Source organism: Pantherophis guttatus, chromosome 1 (assembly GCF_059756535.1).
Source record: "Pantherophis guttatus breed Tessera chromosome 1, ASM5975653v1, whole genome shotgun sequence".
Lineage (NCBI taxonomy): Eukaryota > Metazoa > Chordata > Lepidosauria > Squamata > Colubridae > Pantherophis > Pantherophis guttatus.
Genome location: NC_142063.1, coordinates 120,146,300 through 120,158,222, shown reverse-complemented (window position 1 = coordinate 120,158,222; position 11,923 = coordinate 120,146,300). Strand labels below are relative to the sequence as shown.

At 39.6% G+C, this 11,923-nt stretch overlaps 1 protein-coding gene across 2 annotated transcripts; it reads right to left on the bottom strand.

Annotated features, from left to right (window-relative positions):
• Window positions 1–1,071: 1,071 nt before the first annotated feature.
• LOC117668034 (keratin, type I cytoskeletal 18-like) lies at window positions 1,072–11,894 on the bottom strand. 2 transcript variants are annotated; one of them, XM_034421727.2, is made up of 8 exons: window positions 11,505–11,894; window positions 6,516–6,598; window positions 5,710–5,866; window positions 5,244–5,408; window positions 5,025–5,150; window positions 3,504–3,724; window positions 2,437–2,465; window positions 1,072–1,573 (listed from the first exon to the last, which is right to left on the bottom strand). In XM_034421727.2, the coding sequence occupies exons 1-8, from the start codon at window positions 11,868–11,870 to the stop codon at window positions 1,476–1,478; spliced, it is 1,245 nt and encodes a 414-aa protein (XP_034277618.2). In that variant the 5' UTR covers window positions 11,871–11,894; the 3' UTR covers window positions 1,072–1,475. The 2 variants fall into 2 exon arrangements, with proteins under 2 accessions (XP_034277618.2, XP_034277624.2); XM_034421733.2 differs by lacking the exon at window positions 2,437–2,465.
• Between the last annotated feature and the right edge of the window lie 29 nt (window positions 11,895–11,923).

The window sequence follows — 11,923 nt, the reverse complement described above, 5'->3', positions numbered from 1 at the left end:
GCATGCCCTCATCTGGATGGGGAGGAACAGGCTTCGACTCAACCCTTCCAAGACCGAGTGGCTGTGGATGCCGGCATCCCGATATAGCCAGCTGGCGCCATCGCTGGCTATTGGGGGCGAGTCATTGACCCCCACAGAGGGGGCTCGCAACTTGGGCGTCCTCCTGGACACACGGCTGTCTTTAGAAGAGCATATGACGGCCGTGGCCAGGGGGGCTTTTTATCAGGTTCGCCTGATATACCAGTTGCGCCCCTTTCTGAGTCGGAGTTCCTTATGCACAGTCACTTATGCTCTCGTCACTTCTCGCCTGGACTACGCTAACGCTCTCTACATGGGGCTCTCCTTGAGGAGCACCCGGAGGCTCCAACTGGTCCAGAATGCGGCCGCACGGGTGATCACAGGAACAACATGGCACTCCCATATAACACCTCTCCTGCGCGAGCTGCACTGGCTCCCGGTGGTCTTCCGGGTGCGCTTCAAGGTGTTGGTTCTCACCTTTAAAGCGCTCCATGGCTTAGGGCCAGGGTATTTACGAGACCGCCTGCTGCTACCGATAACCTCCCACCGGCCAATACGCTCTCACAGAGAGGGCCTCCTCAGGGTGCCGTCGGTCAAGCAATGTCGGCTGGCGGCCCCCAGGGGGAGAGCCTTCTCTGTGGGAGCACCCGCCCTCTGGAACAAGCTACCTCCCGGAATATGGCTGATTCCGGATCTCCGCACTTTCTGTAAGGCCCTGAAGACGTTTTTATTTCAGCAAGCCGGCCTGGCCTGAATAGGTTTTATGGGTTAGTTTTTTAATTGTATTGCTAGGGGTTTTAAATTGGGGTGGCCATTTAATTTAATTTATTTTTAATTATTTTAACTTTTATATTGTATGTTATTTTAATTCTCGGCTGTTCACCGCCCTGAGTCCCTTCGGGGAGAAGGGCGGGATATAAATTTAATAAACAAACAAACAAACAAACAAATAAATAAATAAATAAAATTAGATAAAAATCTCAGGTTGCAAAGAAGAAAAAATCTGGTGAGTTTGAACCAAAGACTTCATACACGTAAAGAAGTGAAATGCAATTATAGTAAATAAGATGCCTTTTATTTGTAATTCAGGTTTATGTTGTATTTACGGTACAATAGAAAATCAGTATGTACTAACTCTGAAAAAAATTACATTGAAGCCCTTGAATTTTTTTGTGTCTTTGGAGGATATATATGGACTTGCCTGTTCCATTCCTTTCAAATATATAGGAATTATGCCCACATTTTCAAAAGATTGTAAAAAGCAGAAGAAAGATAAACAGCACAATATCAATAGCAATATGGTTATCATTTAAGTAACCTTCAATCTCTATTATAAGTAATTTAAAAAAAAAAAACTCAACATGACTCAGTTAGCAAATATTGCAACAGGATGTTGAATTGCTCATTGTTATTTTAGTCAACAGAAAAAATTGTTGATGATAAAGTATTATGAAGTCCTATTGAGTTATTTCTTCGGATCTCTCGGTCACATCTTGCCCGTTCACAATTTTGTGTGTAATGACCACCACCTTTTTAATTGTTTGGCTCCTGATCTCTGCAGAAAGTAGAAAAATATTGATTAGAGGTATACCATGTTTGAACTAGGACTAAATTAGCTATAGTATTTTTACAAGTCAGCAGTTGTAGCAGCAACAGCAGCAAGAGTCACCTCTCAAAGGTTTAGCAGACCTGGGAATGGTAATACTTTTTGCATGGATGCTGGAAGGACAGCATGCAGTGAAAGGGATAACAAATTCCTCTTGCACTGATCGTCCTCTTTCATTTGTAATCTTAGGTTTCCCTAAAACTTGTATACTGTACATCAGTGTCCTTTCCCATTAATTAGGATTTCTTGAGGCATATGGGAAGGCAATTGGAAAGGCCATAAGGAGCAGATCAGAATTACAGACTAGGAAGAACATCTGAAAAGCATAGGCCCGTTATCTAAACCAGATGATGTAGATCCTTTAAAGCTAGATTTGCTAACTGAATGAATAACCAATAGGAAATTCTGTGTGTGCTGTCTTGGGTATCTAAAAGAATCAATGTTGACTTTGAAATTCACATTTAAAAAATGAGCAAGAGTGCTTTGTTAATCTTTCTATATATAGAGGCTGCACGCACCACTTCTTGGAAGGAAGCTACTATCAAATGCATTGGCTTCATTGATTTTGTGAGCATATGCATATCCATCTTTGACTTCCTAAAAGTAGTACTGCTATTTTTCTGGCAAAAGTAAATGCTTACAGTCCCTGTGGACTTCAACTGATTCAGTCCAACAATCTTTAGCCTCTGCCTTTTTAAAATGGTGACTCTGGAAAGCAGCCCCAAAGCTCAGGAGAATGGACCACGAGAATGACAAAAAGCAGATGCCAGAAGCAGATAGCTATGTATGCTAATGTCTCCACTGCTACTTACCTGCTTTTCCTGAGCTCAACACATCCCCTCTGCAAATACAAAACATGGCAAATGTTGTGTGCTTTGTCACCAGACAATTTGCTTACCCGACGTGCTTCCTGCTACATATTTGTTTATCCCTGTGTCACAACACCCATGAGATCAGGTTCTACAAACACCTGCTACCTTTGTGAAGACAGAATGTTTTCTAGGTGCTATTTAAGGAATTTAGAATAATTGACAAAACTATTCATTCCTGACTTCACAAGGTAGCCACAATTAAATCCTGCAAGAGTTTTTAAACAATCAATAGGATAAAATTCATTAGCGGCTTCACTCTAAAGGTTGGAAAAGAAAGACTGTTGAGATTATTTTTTTATCTGGGCCATTCTAAAATATACATAATCTTTCTCTGCATCTGAACATGTATTCTGATAAATTGAATGGTTTTCTCCCCTGCATATCTGATCTGATTAGAGAGTAGTTAAATTAGGGAGGTTCAACCATATACTTGGCTGCAACCTTAAATAGAAATGGAAAAAAACATGGCTTGAGTCATAGAAAAATTGATTTATATCTGAATGGGGAAGCAGAGAAGTTTACGTTAAGTACCATTACCACCTTAATTTGCTACATTAAGAGCAACAAAGAGTTTATGATGTCTCTTTCACTGATTAGAATTTTGTGATTTCTGAAATGCCTACCCAGACATACTTTCTGCCCTATTGTTATCTGTAAATGGAGAAGTACACATAGCCTGCATTGGGATAACCAAATATTTTTTGGTTTTCCCTTTGAGTAAACAAATTTCTTATATCACGATGCAGGACCAAATTTATATTAAAGTTTTATTTTAAATAAACAAATGTTCCGAGGGCTCACTTTATAACTACTATAATTGTTGCTATGTTATGAAGTTACTCCATTTAATGGCTAATATTAGAAAATAGTCCTGGATCAACCCTTGGCTGCAGTTTTGTACAACTTTCTGTGGACCTAGTAGAATAACCATGACATTTAATTGCTCCAAAATGGGTTTGGACCCAAGAAAGATGAGTAGGGAAAAGAAAGACCCATCCCATTATCACCTGTCTATGACACCCTCAATCAAAACACGATAGTGTTCAATCTCATTCTCTAGCTTTGTCTTGAGGTCCAGAAGTGTTTCATAGTCTCGGGACTGTGTCTCCAAATCAGCCCGACAGGCTGCCAGGTCCTCTTGCAGATTAGCAATAACTCTGTTCAGATTGGCCACGCCACTGAGATAGTGATCTTCTGTGTTTTTCAGCGTGTTCTCCAGAGCGTACACCTGTATTATAGAGTACCTTGTATTAATCTAGAGCTGAAAAATGCAAGGTCTTAGAAATCTAAAAAAATATATGCACAAACCCATGTCTAAACTTGGGAGCATACGTCTGGTTGTATGCAATTACCTCCCCCCCCCCGAAATTTTGCTCCGGAGTGGTCTAAAGCCACATTTCTCTTGAAAGATCAGTTAGGGCAACTGGAGCCATGGCCCCCAGGTATGTTGAGGAATGATTCCCTGCAAATATGGAAACGGAATAACCACAGATTTTTGTTATCTGATTTTGTTTTTTAAAAAATTCAAATATCAATCAGAGCTGGAAGATACCTTGGAGGTCTTCTAGTCCAACCCCTTGCTCAAGCAGGAGTTCCTATACCATTTCAGACAGGTGGCTGTCCAGTGATGAAGCACCTACAACTTCTGAAGGCAAGCTATTCTCACTGGTTAATTGTCCACACCGTTAGAACATTTCTCCTTAATTCCAGATTGCTTCTCTCCTTGAGTAGTTTCCATCCACTGTTTCTTGTCTTGCCTTCTGGTGCTTTGGAAAATAAGTTGACCCACCCCGCTGCTTTTTCAGGCAGCCCCTCAGATACTGAAATAGTGCTATCATGTCACCCTTAGTCCTTCTTTTCTCTAGATTAGCCATATTCAGTCCCTGCAACCGTTCTTTATATGTTTTTGTCTCCGGGCCTCATCTTAGTTGCTCTTCTTTGCATTTTTTCCAAAGTCTCAACATTTATAATGTGGTGACCAAAACTGGATGGAGTATTCCAGATGTGGTCTTACTAAGGATTTATAAAGTGGTACTGATACTTCATGTGATTTTGATTCTATGCCTCTGTTTATACAACCAAGGATTGTATTAGCTTTTTGGGTTGCTGCTGCCGCACATTGCTGCCGCAGCTGAGCCAAAAATAATTTGGTACAAGACAGATGATGGTCAAAAATGACACAGGTGTGCAATGAGTTAAGTGCACAAGGAGTCAGGGTGGACTCAGCCTCAAGTAGATGATACTCCTGGCACAAAGTGAAAATAAGATAAATGCTGTTGATTTTCACAAGATTTATCTCGGTTACATGGGCCCACAATTGCGGCCTAATTTCATTTTCCTGCCTGAGCAGAGGATTGGACCAGAAGACCTTCAAGGACCATTCCAACTCTGTTATTTTGTTAAACAAGACTCAACAACTTGTAGAGTGTTCTAATGCTCATTAAGTTATCATTCTGGAAGGAAAAACACTTTGCCAAACAGGATTGATAACTATTACAGAGACCAAAAGGGAAGACAGCATTCCTTACCATTTTCTGGAGAGTCTGGCGTTCAATCTCCAGGCCTTGCAACTGCCGGCGAAGATCTGACAATTCACTCCTGGCCTGCTCAAGGGCTTGAGAGTTCATTCTGGCTTCTTGGGACATGGAGTCAACCTGCAAGAGCCAGGGACAGCAGAAATTGGGTAGGTGGATGTTTTAAAAAAATCCAGCCTTTGTTTCTTTTAGCCACTTTCTGCCAGTCCTCACCTTGGTTCTGTACCAGTCCTGGGTATCGGCACGATTCTGCTCAGCCACTTGCTCATACTGGTTGCGTATCTCAGCAATAGTCTCACTCAGGTCATGCTTCTGTGGGTTGTCTACTTGAACTGTTACATCAGAGTTGACCACCAGAGCAGTGAGAGCCTCCACCTCCTGCAGTGGACAGAAGTGGAATAAGCAGCTTCCAACATTACACCCTAATTCCTATCACCTACTGGAACCAGCCTGTGTATTATGCAATAAATTTATTGAAATAAATGCAGGTTCTTTTATGTTTACAATTGCCTCTCTGTCTTCTGTTCTTGAATTCTGGTTGGATAGGAAAACTATATCAGTTGTTTTTAAGAGGAAAACTATCGCTGACATTTTTAAGAGGTCATGGGTGCTGGATGGACACATGGACTAGAGACAGACAGCTGTCTCTTGAAACTGGAAGTGCAAAGATGGGCCTTACTTCCTCGTGGCTTTTGCGCAAGTAAGCTAGTTCCTCTCCGAGGGATTCCAAGTCCCCTTCTAGCTTCAAACGTAGGAAGTTGGTGTCATCTATGATTTTGCGCAATCCTTGTGTGTCTTTCTGGACGGTGTCACATGCAGCCTGTTCTACTTCCAACCTAGAATGGGAGGCCAGAAATCCAAACGAGATACAGGACTTAGTTCATTCAGGGTGAAGAGCATAGCAATGTAGACGCATGTCTTTTTAAACATAAATTCTTACTACTGATCTGAAAAAGAGGCTGTAGACAACTATGGTATATTTACAAAGTATAGAGTATCTCATTTTTTTCTGCCAAGTTGGCAGCTAATATACATTTTAGCTAATGGAACTGCAACTTCTCAAGATGCTAAATAAACTATTTATTTTGGGGAAAAGACTAGCACCCTATAATTCAGACTTCTGAAGAACTAAATCAGCTCTTCAAAGGTCTTTATCCTGCAACCAAGTCCTTTTTAGTCAATGCAGAGTTTCCTGCAATTTAAAATACAAACAATTCCCCCTCCCCCAAATTATTAAATGTAGCCCTTGGCCTCCAAGAGGTAGCCTAACCTTGATTTAAACATTAATCCAGAACTGATTCTAATTCAAAGCCAAAATACATGTTTATTCCTAAACTTCACAAATCAGAATTTTGGCATGGGAAAATCAAATATAATTAAGAGTAAGATATTACAAAAGGAGGCCATGATGAATATATAGGCAGCCATGTGTGATGCAGCACTTACTGACAGTGTAAACAAAGATACTAGAACATTATTGCTTACTTGTGCTTAAAGTCATCTGTTGCCAGCCTGGCATTATCAATTTGCAGAAGCAGCCTGACATTCTCCATATTCAGCTCTTCAACCTGTCATAGAGACACAGAACTCTTAAAATATAACATCATGGCACAATGTATGTAAAAACAGGGCCACTGCATTCATTCAGTTTTAGCTCCAGATAAAGAGCACTCTTGACAAATTTACCCTCTTCTCGTGTTTTAGATCTGTCCAAATAAACAGCTGGTTTATTTCTTCCTTCCTTTAAAAAAAAAATTGGCTTAAGCCTGATTTTTCATTTGTATGAATTGTGAGACTATAGAAACATTGTCTTACTTAAAACTGTGATGTGTGGAACTCAAATAGCAAGGTATAGCTTGAATAATGACATATGTCATATTTAAGGGCCGGGATCTAATCTATAAAGTATATACAGTCAAGCATTCTTCCATCAGAAGATACACAAATATCTTTTTAAGTCAGTGATGTATTAATTAGAATACTTAATTTAAACTCCTGAATGTAATGATTCTTGTGAGAATAGCAATGGGAAGCTTATATATTGCTTGACTTTCCTCATTTCAGAAAGTCTTCGGAAAAGTTATGTAGCAAACAAATCCTGTTGTATTTGGACGACAGCTGCAACTTAGCTTCAATTTCTCAAACTGGTTTTTTTTCTTATTTTCAAAGGAGCGTGTAACATTCATTCAAGTTCATTCCATGGATCCTCAGATAAGAATGGAAAAAACCTTAGGAAATTCTTGCCAATCAATGGTCAACAATATGGAGCTAGGTAGTCCATGATGTAAGGTTGATTTAACTGACTATAGTGACTTTGCCTTGACATATTACGCCATCCTCCAGGTCAATCTCATTTTCTTAACTCCTGCTGAAACCAGCCAGATCTTGGAATCAAACACTGGGTTGCTGTCCAAATAATGTGAAATATTTGCAAAGCAAACTAATATCTTTGTTTTGATCTGCATGTCCTGGGTTATTAAAATCTAGGGAGGATTAACTGAGTGAGTCACTTATAAAATGCCATCTGGTTGATAAGTAACCTAGCTAGTAAGACTATCAATAACTCAAGCATTTGAATTGTTCTCTCACATTAATTAACTTTATCCTACAGGCTGATAGTATCTCAACTGGATTATGTCTCACAGCATATTAAATCAGGCCTGCTGTTCCAGGTGCCCAAGCTTTAAACATCCTTGTTGCAAAAATAAACAATCTGTATGAAAGTGTGGGCGTGAGAGAAAAGTTTCAGGTATTTATTTATATAGACATTTTCAAGAAAAAGTATAAGCAAAGGGAAATAAATGACCCGTAAAAAGAATAAGTAAAATACATATTAGCACACAAGGGATCTAAAAATATGAACCTTAGTTTCCTAATACAGTATACCATTAATGGATTATGAATAATTTGAAATATCACTGTAAAAGACTATGAATCACGGCTAAGCTTTGAGCTAAAAATTAATTTTGGGAGCTGTAGTTAAATCAAGTGAGATCATGAACTATAATAAATTGAATACCCACTGAAAATTTATTCTAATTAAATATATCTCTTGAAATTAAAATATAGGAATAGATGGGCAGGCAGCAGATCACTAGGCCTGAGCCTCAGTCAGGCTCCCATGCAAAGGACAGGGCTTCAGTATTGGCCAAGCAGCAACCTCTATTGGCAGCTTGGGGCTGTCCAATGGCTTATTACTTATTTGATTATTTTATTCATTTCAATAGTATCAATGGTAGAGACCTTCACGTTTCTAGGTTCTATAATATCTCAAGGCTTAAAATGGGCACCTAACATCAAAAACTTCATCAAAAAAACACAACAAAGAATGTTTCTTTCTGCGCCAACTCAGAAAGCTCAAACTGCCCAAGGAGCTGCTGATACAGTTCTACAGAGGAATTATTGAGTCTGTCATCTGCACCTCTAAAACTGTCTGGTTTGGCTCTGCAACCAAACAAGACAGACACAGACTTCAGAGGATAATTAGAACTGCAGAAAAAACAATTACTACCAACCTGCCTTCCATTGAGGACCTATAGGGCATTGCACATCAGAACAACTAGACACCAGGATAGTTTTTTCCCCCATGCCATCCTCTGCTAAATAACTATTTCCCACAACACTGTCAAACTATTTATGGTAGTAAGGCTATATTACTATTCTTCTTCTCATCTTTCCTATGACCTTTCCTTTTTTACTTATGACTATAATTGTGTTGCTTGTATCTTTATGATTTATATTGTTTTATTTAGTTTCCTAGTATGATTTATGTTGATTGCTTATTTAGTATCCTATGACTATCACTAAGTGTTGTACTTTATGATTCTTGATGAGTGTATCTTGTCTTTTTATGTACACTGAGAGCTTATGCACCGAAAACAAATTCCTTGTGTGTCCAATCACACTTGGCCAATAAAGAATTCTATTCTATTCTATTCTATTCTATTCTATTCTATTCTATTCTATTCTATTCTATTCTATTCTATTCTATTCTATTCTATACTATACTATACTATACTATACTATACTATACTATAGTATACTAATTCTCTATTCTAACTCTACTCTACTCTACTCTACTCTACTCTACTCTACTCTACTCTACTCTACTCTACTCTACTCTACTCTTTTCTTTTGCAGCCCAGATTTGGTAACCTTAAAGTAAACTAAAATGATTGCATTTTAAGGCAGGAGAGAAGGGTATTTTAGAGAATAAGATTGAAATATTTTTACACAACTATTTAACCACATAAAACCATCAACTCTCTGGAAAAGCTCTTAACTCTGGAAAAGGTGGAAGGTAAGAGAAGAGGATGATAAGCAGTAAGATGGATGGACTCCATTACAATGGTAATGGGTGCATGATTGGAAGACCTGAGCTTAGGGATGGAGCCTCATGGAGAAAATCTATCTGTGGTTACCAGCTGAGAACAACCTGATGTCAAATAAGTAATTACAGACCAGATATAATGTGATTCTGAATCCAAGATCCTTTTTTTTATTTTTGGCAAACTGTACAAGAAAGAAAAGAAAGTCAGTTTTTAAAAAACCAGTTTGTCTTGGCAGAAATGGAAAATCATCCTGTACTTGGGCTGCCCTCTTATATAATTCCCTTCCTTGTTTGGGGCTTATTCAAGTAAATATTAGTATATAGCAAAATCCGGTTGAAAACAGGGTGTGGTATCTTGCATGAGTACTTTTCTATTGATTGCAACAGGACATAGTCACAACTAAGGGTAGTTTTATACTATACCTCTCCTATTCCCCATGTTTTTCAAAGCAATCCAACCTGCCAATCACAAGACAAGCAAGGAACAAATATCACCACCTTGCCCCAAGCTGCAGTAGGTCCTGAAATAATAAAACTTTCCTTAATCTGACTCCCTGCCCTCCTGCCTAAGACCTTCCTTTTCTGTGCATTTGTTCAAGCACCTGCAAAAAGAATCATCTTGCTGTTGGTATGAATGAGAATTAAAAGAAAAACAGCAAGCCATTCATCCCTCCAAAAGACTTGTAGGCCAGTCTCTGGAGCTGTGATAAGAGTAGTTCCTGCAAAGTATAGAAGCAGATCATCCAACAGTTTGATACAGTCATAACCAATTCACCAAAAGATCCCCATTGCTGCAAACAAATCATTGAGATAAACAATATCTATTAAAGCAGCTCGGTGTGCAGATATATCTTTCTCATTCCCCACATAGTGACTGTTTGTATTTTTTTAATCTTGGGTCTTCTTTAAAGATGTTCCTACTTTTTCATATTCCTTTTAAAAAAAAAATGCATCCAATTTAAATCTTTCCATTGTAGCTCTGCAGCCCATTTCCCAATATATCTTTCTGCCCATCATTTACAAAACATTTGTTTCCAACACAGTTCCCCCTTTCCCTTTCCTACATAAAATTTGGAATATGTTTATTCTAACTTTTTCTCTACTAATCGCCTGTCTAACAATGAAGTTTAGCAGCTTCATCTATTTCTTAGAATTGTTTTGAGATTACCACAGTATCTAAAGGATTCTGAAGACTCTCTAACAGTTTTCTTCAATCTTTGTCTTCCAATCAGCATAGTCTGAGTGATGGGGTGGACACATCTAGAAATACCAGGTAGAACAAGCTATTCAATGACATTTTTAAACACTGAAATATTTGAGATTAAGAATATCCTTCCTGCAATCCTTTATGCCCAGTTTGTTCATCTGACTCATCTGGAGTTGACAGATGACCCTGATTCACTATTTCTTTAAAATATGATCATTTATCTGATCATTTGCACACTTCTGTACTTTTCATTTTTATTATTAGGTATTGTTTTGTTGTGTTATAAGCCACCAAGAGTCTATTTTATGATTGCCATAGGATACAAATGTGATAAAGAAATCTGTGAAATCCAACAGGGAAAAGCTCCAAGAACTTATAAGACTACGGTAGCATTTTTATTTTTTGGTATTTTTCTTAACCCAAGGCAGTAGCATAGCTCATGTACCTACCATCACCTATTTAAAATGGATTGTATGCTGTGATTATATAGAGAGATAGATTATAAAATACTACAGGAGTAAAACCGGAGATGCTTATGCCACCTAATACTCAGATTTGCTTAAGAAGAAAAGCTAAAGTAAGACTAACACAGTAAAATTAATAGCTATAACCAGTTAGCCTGATTGCCTTCCTCTCTCTCCCATTGGGTTTGGGCCATTACTTTGTGACCCAAATCCAGTCATTGCCAATGATTCTGTTTTGATTCCTCGGCTTCTATTTTGATCCCCATAATTTCAAGCGCGGCTGGAATCAAAAGAACCGAACATCAAGGCACTTTCAGGGTACCAGGTTTAAGATGATCCTTTGCTCAAACTTAACCCAAAGTTCTCACCAGAGCCGCATTTCAATCTTTGCATCCTATTTGCTCTGAGGTTTTTAACTCTTCTCTTCGGGGAGCTCTCCCCCCCCCCCGTCCTATTTACTACACTCCCCTCACCTGCTTGCGCAGGGCGGCCAAGGGCTGCTCGCAGGCTTCCCAGTCTTTATGGACAACCGTCCCGGCCCTGCTGGACCGGATGGCGGCGATCTCCTCCTCCAGGGCTCCATTGGCCGCCTCGAGCCCCCGCACCCGCTGCAGATAGCCGGCCAGGCGCTCGTTCAACCCCTGCAGCGCCTCCTGCTGCCGGCCCGGGCCCAGCAAAGAAGAAGCCGCCGCTACGCTCACTCGGGCTGCCGGGAGCGCCGCACGGAACCGGTTTAAGAGAATGTCGGAACCGCTGGAGTTGCCACGCACGGAGGCATTAGAGGAACCGAGGAAGAGCCGTCCGGAGCCGTTCCAAGGATGAGAAAGAGAGAAAGCCATTGCGCTGCCACCTGAGCGCCTTTGCTGTCCTATCGCCTTGTTATATCGCCGGG